The following is a 12,291-nucleotide window of genomic DNA, read 5'->3' on the forward strand; positions in this document are numbered from 1 at the left end:
AGTTTTAGACAGAACCAAGGTCTTGCATGGTCCTCGGACTTAAACCTATGGGGAAACCAACTACTTTAAGAAAACTATAAGTTTTGGATAGAACCAAGGTCTTACATGGTCCTTAGACTCAAACCTATGGGGAAACTAGTCACTAGAAAATGGCTTAAGTCCTAGACAGAATGGAAATCCCGCGTTGTCCTCGGATCCCCAACTCTAAGGAAACTAACACAACCGAGTGTTTAGACCCGATACAGTCATACATCGGTCCTCGGACCGGATGCCAAAAAAGGTTAAGGCTATGAATGTTGTCAGGAACGTGGCAAAGCACCCTAGTGCTTGGCAACCCTCTCGGATAGTTCATTCTAGGTTACCCATCCTCGGATGATCACCTCATATGTAATACAGAGCATTCAACCGTTATCTTGGTTAGTCTCATATGGTTAACCTACTTCAAGTCGGCATTATTGTGCCCGTCAGTTTTAATAAGTTCAAAGTGATAGCTCTTTGTTAACAAAGGTTTTGGCCTTAAGTATTGTTCAAAAGAAAAGGACACCAGCACATCCATTCACAAAATAATTATCGCAGAAAAGAAAGAACACGCAAAATGGGATAAAGTCATCTTTTATTAGACAAAGAAATAGTACAGCGTACAATAAGGGGCTTAAACAAGCCTATATCAGAAGCTAACTATAGAAGCAAAAAGAAAAACAAAAAGAAAAAGATACAGGGGAGCGATAAATCCTTCAAATTTTGCTCTAGCAGCAACTAAGCACGTCAGGATGGCCCTAGTGATGGAAGAGAAGAAGAAGCATAGGCATCTGGGTGGCACCAGTGATGGAAGAGAAGAAGAAGCGAAGGCACCTAGGTGGCACCAGTGATGGAAGAGAGGAAGAAGCGGGGGATGCCTAATCCCCATACCAGCTCTGATTGCAATCGAGCAAGTATCATATTAGCAGCAATCGAGAGAGAGCGGATGATACCGACGATGAGAAACCTCAGTACTGTCGCACCAAAAATCTAATGCGACCTCCACCTGCTTCGGATTTTAGCTGAAGGAAGAAGAGGCTCCTTTCTTGCCTTATCAAGGGGAAGAAGTGTCTTGAGTCTTTGTCTCCCTTGCCCTAACTGGGCCATCTTGAGTCTCGGGGAAACCCAATGCTTCTGGAGAAGGTGTGGTCCCTTTGCCCTTATCTTAGACTTGACCATATCACTCCCTAGGGCTTAGTGACACTGGTAGTGGGGACTTTGAACACAACTGTAGGGTTAGGGATTTGAAAAGCTTAAAGGGTCTGTACATAAAGGAAATGACCTCCCATCGTACTCCTTATATGGAGGGCAAGCCTGGCGGCATTTAATCTGTACAAATCTCCAAGAAAAACTACAAATGAGATAAGTCCCACTCAATTCCCAAAGCAGTTTTCAGCCGTTGGAATTGCGTCGCCTCGTAAAGAGACCTCATTAAAGGCGCGCCTCATGTACCGAAACGGCAGGAGCACGGCATGGGTAAACCAAAAGAATGTCTCATAACTAGGGGCGTGTCCCAGGTAAACAACAAGGCTCCGACATTGATGAAGGACAAGTCTTGGCAAACCATGACATAAGCCCGACGTCATCAAAACCTTCCTCTCTGTCCGAGGAGCCGGACAGCAGGATTTTGAGGGGCTATTGTGGGGCCAGAAAATTTGTGATCCCGGCCCACTTTACATTAGGGCTCAAGGCCTACGCCGAGGAGAGGCGTTGCCGAGGATATGCAACGGAAGTCCAAATGGCCTAGAGATATAGCCGAGGACGATTCTGTCCTCGGCATCCCAAAGCGCTCATAGAAGAAAGGTAATCGTCCTCGGCATCCCAAAGCGCTCATAGAAGAAAGGGCGAGTACGGTATAGGAGTGGTTCAAGGAAAAGCTAAACACCTCCGCATTGATGGAGAAAGGACCCCTGAACAGTGTGGCGACAAAGGACAAGGGAAAGACTGTCATTACTGCAATTAAGTACTCTACGTCTGACAGAGTAATGCTTTTCAGCTTTTACAACCACCCCTAACCACTTTGGGTATGGGCTGATAGGATAAGTATTAGCCCTAGAAAACTGAACCTACACGTGGACGTTGGAGGGAGGGTAAAGGCTAGTATAAAAAGGAGAAGGAAGCAATTCAAAAAGGGGGCCTGGGACCAGGGTCAAGAGCCAGAGCCTCCTAGGCCGTGCCGAGGAGAAAGTCTTCTTGGGCAAGCACGGTTCACCCCTGTGCGATTATCATGAACACCATGACTGACTACTGTCCAATAACCAAGGCCTAGCCTTTTATCCCACTTTCTACAAATTTTATTATTTGGGTCTTTAACGTTCGAACCCAATACACCAATTTGGGGTCGTTACAAATTGAGTCCTTACACTATCTTAGCAACAATTTTGAAACTTGGCTAACAACTAACTCATATAACTCTAACCACTCTTGTCAAAGGCCTCTGTCTTCAAGGAAACGTCGTTGGAGCTGTAAGGTTGGTAGAAGAAATGGAGAAGAAAGGGTATGAGCCTAATGTGATTACTTGTGGAACAATAGTAAATGGTCTGTGTAAGACTGGCCAGACTGGTGTGGCTATTAGGTTGCTCAGGATGCTTGAAAAAGAGAATTTTGAACAAAATGTGGTGCTCTATAGCATGGTCATTGACAGTTTATGTAAGGATAGATTGGTAACTGAGGCTTTGAACCTTTTATCTGAAATGACGAGTAAAGGCATTCAACCAGACGTTGTCACTTACAATTCCTTAGTTCAAGGCTTGTGCAATTTTGGCCGGTGGAGGGAGGTGACTACTTTGTTGAATGAGATGGGGCAAAGGAAGGTCATGCCAGATGTACAAACATTTAACATATTGGTGAACACACTTTGCAAGGAAAGGATGTTGATTGAGGCAAAAGAAGTTTTTGATGTGATGATTCAAAGAGGCATTGATCCTAACATAGTCACTTACGGTTCTTTGATTGATGGTTATTGTTTGCAAAATAGACTGGATGAGGCAGTTAAGACGTTTAATATGATGGTTGAGAAGGGTTGTTCAACCGGTGTGGTTAGCTATAACATATTGATCAATGGATACTGCAAAAGTAAAAAAATTGATGAGGCAAAGCGTCTGTTTCATGAAATGTCCAACAAGGGAATGATTCCTAATGTAGTGACTTATAACACTCTTATAGGTGGGTTATGTCGAGTGGAGAGAGTCCAGACTGCACTAGAGCTATTCAATACAATGCGAGCTTGTGGCCAACATCCAGATCCCCAAACCTATGCCATCCTGTTAGATGACTTTTTTAAGAATAGACGAATTGCTGAGGCAATAGCATTGTTTCTGGAGATGGAAGACAAAAGACTAAATTGTGATATTGTGATTTACAGCATCTTGATTGATGGTTTCTGCAATGTTGGGGAACTTACGACTGCAAGAGAAATCTTTAGTGGTCTTAAAGGATTGTATCTTGATGTTTGGACTTACACTATAATGATCAAAGGATTTTGCAAGAATGGACTACTTGATAAAGCGAGTGAATTGCTTGAGAAAATGGATGGCAATGGTTGTTCACCTAACGAGCACACATATAACATAATAATCCATGGGTTTTTGCAACATAGAGAGACATCAAAGGCAATGAAATATCTCAAAATGATGGTTGACAAGGGATTTTCAACAAACGCAACAACTGCGGCCTTGTTTATTGACTTGCTGTCGTCTAATCAAGTAGATGAAAATATTCAAGAGCTGCTTCGAAAGTTTGGTTGAAGGTTATTTAGTTTCTTAAGATCAAAGAAAACTTTTATATTTTAACCTATCACTAGTCATTATGTGAGTGGTATATTTGCTTGGAATAAAATTCTATACTTTTTATGAGATGGTATTTCTTTTCATTTATGTGCCCAAGATTGTTTATTCCTTTTACTATTCGATACTTTGTTGCAATTTTCTATTGCATGCAAGTTGTTGCCAAACCTTTTGACTAGCCATTGGGTGTATTATACTGCCCTTTTAGGTGGATACTCAATAGTCCTAGTTCGAGACTAGATTCATAGATTTTTTTTCTTGTACTATGTTCCAACCCTTATTCAAAGTTTTCCAATCATAAAAACTAGTATTCCAATTCAAATATAGCCTAAATATCAAACCTTCAATAGGTATCCTCCTTTCCCCAAACCAGCCCCAAAATTCTTGAATGCTTAGTGATTAGGTTATGGACCAAATTATATCTTGAATTAGTTTCAGTTTTACAAAAGTAATCCAGTTGTAATTAGCTGATCCAATTTAGTCTTAAAACAGGTCATGGGTGCTAGCAAGTTAAACTATTGTTTTAAAACAACTATGGATTGAGTTGTCAGACATATGCAATATCAATCAGTTTAAGATACTTTATGTTTTACTTTCATATCTTTTAGTTTCCTTTTATCAAAATGCTAGATGAAATTTGTGTCAACCCTTACTAATTTTGATTCTTGTCCTGTTTGCACTTACCACTATTTGAGTGTTACTAGGGGTTCTTGAAACTTTATTTATTTGAGGGTACATAGGATAATAGTTTTAAAGTAAGAATGCCATCATTAGTAATTTTATTTATTTTTATATCATACAGCAATAGTGAAACAAATAATAATTAGTTTGGTGCTTTGGTTGCTTCATGCCTCCCTCCCTTTGGGATAAAGCCATCTCTACAATGGAGAAAATCTATTGTTTTACTTTGTACTGTAATCAAATCAACATATTGACTAATGATTAATGGAACCTACCAATGTTAAAGTGCATGGGAAATCTTAAAGATTTTTTTTAAAGGTAAGAAACACTAGAATGGCCTTGTAGACAAGCCAATTTGTCCTTATTCTAGAAAATGATAGTAATAGTATGAACTATGAAGTCTTCAAATATTTCCTCTTCTGTAGACAATTGATTGAGGAAGGTTAAAACCAAACCATGTTTGGGGATAGTATTGAGTGAAAATGGTTAAGGTTGTGGAGGTTCAATAGTTAAAGAGAAATTTATTAATTTGTTTGGAATATTTGCATAAAAGGCACTACTTATTAGATCTGCAAGAAGGAAAAAAAAAGGCATTCCCTGCTCCTCTAACATTTTAGGTTGCAATCTTCATGAAAGGTGACAGAGGAGGATGGGGTCGTGGACATGAAAGGTTTGCCTTGGTGGTGAGTTGGGAACTCTTCTTGTGACTCAATGTCGTGGGCGAACCTAGCGGGTTCGAACAGGAGATGCTATTGGGGAGGGAGGTGGTGTGGGAGGCACCAGTTCTTGAGCCATCATCTTCTTCCAATCCTGATGAGATGGATAGGAATTGCCATGCGATTGGGAATGATGTGTGATTGCCATTGTATCAGAATGGTGGGATGGAGAGCTACTTGAAGGATCAGAATGGGTTATGGCGAGCTAGGGGGTGGATGAGGGACATGTGGGGGGTCAGGTAGTCCACTAGGATTGAAGGATAAAACGGTTGTGCGTCAGGGTTGAGGGTGTTGGAGTTGGAAGTCTGGGGATGGTGAGTAGGTGAAGATGGTGGGGAGTCGGAGTTGAGGGAGTGTGGGAGGTTGAAGGTTTGGCATGATGGTTTTCCAAAGTGCTGAATTTGTGAGATGAAGAAGAATGAAGGAGTGTAGGATCTTTCGGCTTAGAAATATGAGGTTGAGTGCATGTAACAGTACAATCATGAAGGTGAGGCACGTTCACGTGTTCTTTAGTATCAGCTGAGGTGGAAGCCAAAGAAGTAATTTGTGTCAAGGAGGTGCTTTCTTCATGTGTCGAGTTCAAGCCGTCATCTGAGAGGTTTGCCAAGTGAGAGAATCTATTTTGTAGCGAGGCATGATGGCGTGAATCAGGATCATGAGGCTTAGATAGGGATTGGGTCACTTGATCGATGTGGCACAGAGGCTTAGTCGGTTCAACAGGTGGAGTGGGCAAAATCATCATACCACTCTCGGTTTGGTGAAGGATATGCTCAGCATGCCATGTGGTCAATCCAGCTGTCCTAATAGGTTTACTCCTCACCTTAGGACTTTGCTTAGGTGTCCTCCACATCACTAACATCCATGGACCGAACTCTTGAGAGGTCAGGTCTTTGTCAGTTTGCATTATTATTTTTTTCCTTCATACCTTTCTACCGCCAAAACTACCTATAAATATCCACCCCACCCACATATTTCGTTACTTTGTTTTTTGGGTTAGGTTTTGTATATTCCGATTAGGTTTGGGTAGGGTTTGGGGGATGGTTTTATTTGGGCATGTTTTGGGGTTTATGGCCCAAATGATAATAACTTGAGGAGGCAGATGTGGGATGGGCTAATGGGAATTCAACAACTTTGGGAAGTTCCATGGTATTACATAGGGGATTTCAACATTGTTCGTTTCCCAAGTGAACGGTTGGGGGGATCACGTCTTACCTTGGCTATGGAGAATTTTTCTGAGTTCATTGAGGAGCTTAGCTTGATAGATCTACCATTGGAAGGAGGGAGTTATACATGGTTGAGTGGTTCGGATCAGCCCTTGATGTCTAGAATAGACAGGGTTCTGGTTTCTCATGACTGGGAGGATCACTATTCAGATGTGATCCAACGTGTTTTACCTCGTCCTATTTTAGACCACTTCCCCATATTAGTGGAGGCAGGAGGGATATTATGGGGGAAAAGTCCTTTTAGGTTTGAGAACATGTGGCTAAACACGGATGGTTTCAAAGATAGGGTTCATTCTTGGTGGAATCGATATTCCTTCTCTGGTACTCCCAGTTTCGTACTTGCCAAGAAGCTGAAGGCATTGAAAGAAGATATTATTTAGTGGAACTGGAGTGAGTTTGGAAATGTAGAGCGTCAGAAAAAAGAATTGTTGGAGGCTTTGAAATTATTGGATGTTAAGGAAGGGGAGCATGGCCTTTCTAAAGTGGAGTTAGGTGAGAGGGCTGTGTTGAGATCTCAATTATAGAACCTTCTCTCATTGGAAGAAGTCTCATGGAGACAGAAATTGAGAATGCTTTGCATTAAGGAAGGAGAGAACAATACTAAATTCTTCCACAAGGTGGCCAATTCTTGGAGAAGGTATAATCATATTAGCATGTTGGAGGTGAATGGGGTTATCTATGAGGACGAATCCGAGATGGCAAACCAAGTTGTACAGTTTTATAAAAACTTGTACAAGGAGACAGAGGAGTGGAGGCCTTTTGTGGAAGGTTTGGAGTTTGATCAGATAGAGGGGTTGGAGAGGGATTGGCTTGAACGGAGATTTGAACTGGAGGAGGTTGTTCGAGTTGTGAAAGAGTTGGAAGGAGATAAAGCCCTAGGTCCTGATGGTTTCTCTTTGGCTTTCTTTCACCATTGTTGGGGAGTTGTGGAAAGAGATGTCTTATCTGTGTTTGAAGAGTTTTATCTATACAGTAAGTTTGAAAAATCTTTTAATGCAACTTTCATAGCCTTAGTCCCTAAGAAGAATGGTGCATCCAATATTCGAGATTTTAGACCTATTAGTTTGGTGGTGAGTGTTTACAAGATTTTGGCCAAGGTGTTGGCAAACCACCTGAAAGAGGTTTTGGATCAGCTGATATCTGAGTCTCAGAACAGTTTTATGGGTAGTAGACAGATACTTGATTCAGTTCTCATTGCTAATGAGTGTGTTGATAGTAAGGTGAAGATTAAGATTCCGGGGGTTATTTGTAAATTAGATATTGAGAAAGCCTATGATCATGTGAACTGGGAGGCTCTACTTGATCTGTTGAAGAGAATGGGATTTGGGGTGAGGTGGTGTAGGTGGATCCGCACATGCATATCTACTGTCCAATTCTCGGCCTTGTTTAATGGGTCTGCAGCTGACTTTTTTGAGAGTTCGAGGGGATTAAGACAAGGGGACCAGCTATCTCCTATGTTGTTTCTAGTTATGATGAAGGTCTTCAATAAGATGATGAAAAGAGCTAAAGGGCCTGGTTTGCTTTGAGGCTTTAGGGCTAATGGTAGACGGGGTGGAGGGGTATGTGTCTCACATCTTTTGTTTGTGGATGATATAATTTTGTTTTGCGATGTAGATGAGGAGTAGATTCTACATGTTCAGATGCTTCTTCTTTGTTTCTAGGCAGTGACAGGTTTAAAGGTTAATGCGCTAAAGAGTGAGATGGTTCCCATTGGGGAGGTTCCTAATGTCCATGTCTTGGCAGAGATTTTGGGATGCCGGATTGGGTCTTTGCCTATGACCTAACTTGGTATGCCATTGAGGGCGTCACACAAGTCCCCTACTATTTGAAATCCTATCTTGGAGAAAATTGAGCATATGTTGGCCGGTTGGAAGAAGATGTATTTGTCAAAAGGTGGAAGACTAACGTTGCTTAAAAGTACATTATCTAGTCCCCCCCCCCCCCCACACTTATTATTTATCTCTTTTTACCATCCCTACGCATGTGACCAATAAAATTGAGAGGTTGCAAAGGGATTTCTTGTGGGGGGACTCCAAGACACATTCAGTGGGATGGGAGAAGGTGTGTGCACCTTTGAAAAATGGTGGGTTAGGAGTAAGGAAATTAACTACTTTTAATAAAGCCTTACTAGGGAAGTGGTTATGGCGGTTTAGGATTGAGGAGACAAGACTTTGAAGAAGGGTTGTAGCTCTCAAGTTTGGGGAAAAATGGGGGGGGGGGGGTGGGGATGGACTTCCAAGCTAGGTAGAGGGGTACATGGGTGTGGCTTGTGGAGGAGTATCTGCATGGGGTGGGAGGATTTTAGCAAAAATATTCGCTTTGTGGTAGAGATGGGAGATAGAGTTAAGGTTTGGACAAATCAATGGTGTGGGGATTCTCCACTTCAATTGACCTTTTCGAGTGTGTTTGGGATTGCTTCCAATAAAGAGGCATTGGTGGCCTCTTCTCTTGAACGGTTGGGGATAGAGGAACGGAGAAGTTGGAATGTTCATTTTACTCGGAGACCAAATGATTGGGAAATGGGTGGTGTGGATGAATTTCTCCATACTTTGGGTTCTAATCTTCCTCCCATTGAGAATAGAGATCGTATGTGATGGAAGTTGACAAAGAATGAGGATTTTGATATCCGTTCGTTTTACAATAACTTGAGAAGCCCCTTGCCCATTATTTTTCCTTAGAAAGGTGTTTGGAAGGTTAAGGCTTCTCGGTGTGTTTCCTTCTTTTTGTGGACTGCTTTATGGGATAGGATCCTTACAGTTGACAATTTAAGGGATAGAGGGATGGTTTTTATTGATTGGTGTATCATGTGCCGTTGTAATGGGGAGACAGTGGATCATTTGTTACTTGTGGAGTTTGGTGTTTAGATCTTTTGGGATTTCTTGGGCCTTGCCAAGATTGGTTGCGGATGCTCTATTTGGTTGGTGGAATTGGCCTGGAAAGCATGTGTCTAGCATTTGGAATTTAGCTCCATTATGCTTGATGTGGTGTCTTTGGAGGGAAATAGGAGGACGTTTGAGGACATGGAAAGTTCGGATGACTAGCTATTGGCTTCTTTCAGTGGCTCTCTGATTGACTGGTCTAGGGCTTGGGGACTCACCTCTAGTGATTCTCTCCCTTTATTTCTTAGCTCCCTCTTATGTAATTAGTATCTTTTCCTTCCTTTTTTCTTTTTTCTCTTTCTTTCCCTTTTTACTTTTGTCTCTGCCTTATGTTTTTCTGCATAAGGTAGTGTTCTTGAATATATATCTTTATTACTTATAAAAAAAAAAAATTTCTTGCTTTATCGCTAAGTAATATTTTTGTTTGATTTCTTGCTATATCGTTCAGTAATTCTACAATTCTGAGTTGCATTCTTTAAATATTATTGCTCTAAATGTCAGGAAAGGAAAGTATTTCTTTTGTAGAGAAGAGTTTTCTAATTATTTTATTTTTTGGCAATTTCTGCAATTTGGAGTGTATGACTTAGGGGTGTCAATGGTTGATCCAACCTATGAACATGACCTGAACACAATACAAGATTTTGCGGGTTAGTGTTAGGGTTAGGCCTTAGCGGGTTTGGGTGATAAATGGGTCAACCCGAAAGTGACCTAATAAGAAATGTGTTATAAGCGGGTCAATCTGCGTGATCCGTAATAGATATGTTTGACACACCAGTTTAGTTGTGTTAACTTTTATATCTAACCTATATTATAAACTTAAAAAGAAAAATTAGTAATTACAAAAACTTACAAGCGATACAATTGTAAACTAATACTTTATAAACCCTAGTTATGACCAGTATACTGTTTACACTAACTCTTTTAATATTGATATTTAGCATTTGGAAAATTTTGTTTGTTGAACTATGTTATTTTAAATTTGGGGTGAAGTGCATGCACTTCTTTTGGAGTTTAAAGATTTTATTTTTAGATGAATGTTATATTATTGTTGAACTATGTTATTTTGAATGTAGGTTGAAGACTTGAAGTGTATGCATTACTTTCGAAATGTAAAGAACTTATTTCTATATAGATGTTTTATTTAATATTAAGCAGGTTGAAATGGGTTGTGTCATGTTCGTGTCAAACTAATATAACCTATTTATTAAACGTGTCAAGTGGGTCGAGTTGTGTTAACCTGTTTCGTTAACAAGCTGGGTTAGGCTTGAAAAGCCACAACACAATTATTAAATGGGTTGAATTTGAGTTGAGGCATTTAGTCCAGTACTCCTGTCTCGACACAACACAACAAGACGCGCAATTCCAAATTGAGAAGCTAGTAACGTATGTTAAAATTGCAATCCGAATTGAGAAGCTAGTAATGCGGACAGGAAGCAGTTTTTTTTTTTCATTTTCATTTTTTGGGTGCTTGGTTGCTTAAGTGGTGGAGTTTGATTTGTCGATGATATTTCTTTTCTTCCCACTTTCAATTATTCTCTCTTACAATCCTAGTCTCATTCGGTTATGGTTTGAACTTACATTGAATTCTTTTCCCTTTGTACTGCAATCTTGATTCTGTCTTGGTTCAAATGCAGTAATGCAGGTAGATTGGTGGTGGTGATTGTCACCCGACCACGGTCGCTGTAGTAGAAAAATATCGAATAAGCTTTGCCCTGTTGGGCTTTCTAGGAATTAAATGTTTTTAACTATGTGTCTTTGGATTTGCACCATAATTCGTAAGATTAGCATGATAACTTGTATTTGAATGTGGTTATTTCTCTTATTTGTGTGGGGCAGGTAGATTGACACTGATACTGTTGTTGCCAGGGGAGAATTAGTCAGGTCATTGGTTTGTCCTGTGATTGGCATTAGTTGGGCTTTCTGTGAATTAAATGCTTTTAACTTATGTCTTTGAATTTTGCATCATTATTTATGAAATTTGTATATGTTGCTGATTGATTTCCAAGTCATAGAAAATGAGTGAGCAGATGCTATCATGACTTCTTTATAAGCTGGTGATGTGGTAGGGGAATGCTTGAAATCGGACACTTTTGCCATGAACTAAGCTTGCCCTCCGATTTAAGAACCTGCTTCTCCTGATTTTGTCCCTAGATGTTTGTTTTAAGGTTTTGTGACGAGTACTTTCCTAGCTCCTACAATTGTTTGTATGTCGAGAAAAAAATGTTTGATTATTTAAACTTGATATGTATGCTGGAGGGGAAATTGTACTTATCAAAAAAAAAAAAAAAAAAGCTGGAGGGGAAATTGTCATTTGGGCTTTCTTTTACTTGAGCAACATAGTTTTTGTAAATGTCTTACTTCAAAAATCGTGCTTGGGCTGTATAATTGAATTTGACAATGGAAAAACTCCTTTTATTCTCTCAGCTTTACTCCTCTTATATATCTTTTGATATACTATTCCTCGAATGTGTTTTTCTATTCCTGGTTGTTCAATTTGTTTTATAGATTTTGGTGTTTGGCTACTTTTCAAGCCATTAGTTGCAGCAAATTCTAGGTCAGTTTGGCTGTCTTGTATAGGAGGATAAATATGGTAATTATTGTTCTAAAAAGTTAAAATTTACTTTGTAAATGAAAATTGGTGCTTGCATTGTGTGTATTTCAGGCTTTATTTGTGTGGTTTACTTTTAACTAACTTGTAACTTTCTTTTCCCTTAGTGTTAGCTGGCTGGTTATGTGTTTAAAATATTAAAATTCACCATAGAAATGGCAATTTGTGGATTGTGTATATTTTGGCTGCATTTTTCCGGTTTCAACCAACTCCAGTGCTGCCAGCATTTTTGTTCTGCTTCCGTTTTCTATTGCCATCAACTTGACTTATACAACTTTTCAGAAATTAATATCGTCAATTTGTTAAATTACAACCATTGTATTTTTGAGCTTGTTCAGTATTGTGATTTATTTTCATTTTGAAATTATTGATGCTTTTCTC

The 12,291-nt window shown here is 39.9% G+C and overlaps 1 protein-coding gene across 1 annotated transcript; it reads left to right on the top strand.

The window, feature by feature from the left end:
• Positions 1-2,501: 2,501 nt before the first annotated feature.
• LOC115970595 (pentatricopeptide repeat-containing protein At3g22470, mitochondrial-like) lies at positions 2,502-3,764 on the top strand. Its single transcript, XM_031090201.1, has one exon. It carries the CDS (start codon positions 2,502-2,504, stop codon positions 3,762-3,764), a length of 1,263 nt encoding a protein of 420 aa, XP_030946061.1.
• The last annotated feature ends 8,527 nt before the right edge of the window (positions 3,765-12,291 follow it).

The sequence above is a fragment of the Quercus lobata genome, chromosome 12, assembly GCF_001633185.2.
Source record: "Quercus lobata isolate SW786 chromosome 12, ValleyOak3.0 Primary Assembly, whole genome shotgun sequence".
Lineage (NCBI taxonomy): Eukaryota > Viridiplantae > Streptophyta > Magnoliopsida > Fagales > Fagaceae > Quercus > Quercus lobata.

Excerpts from the sequence above, each read along its gene's own strand:
- LOC115970595 (XM_031090201.1), top strand. The coding sequence starts at position 2,502 with ATGGAGAAGAAAGGGTATGAGCCTAATGTGATTACTTGTGGAACAATA.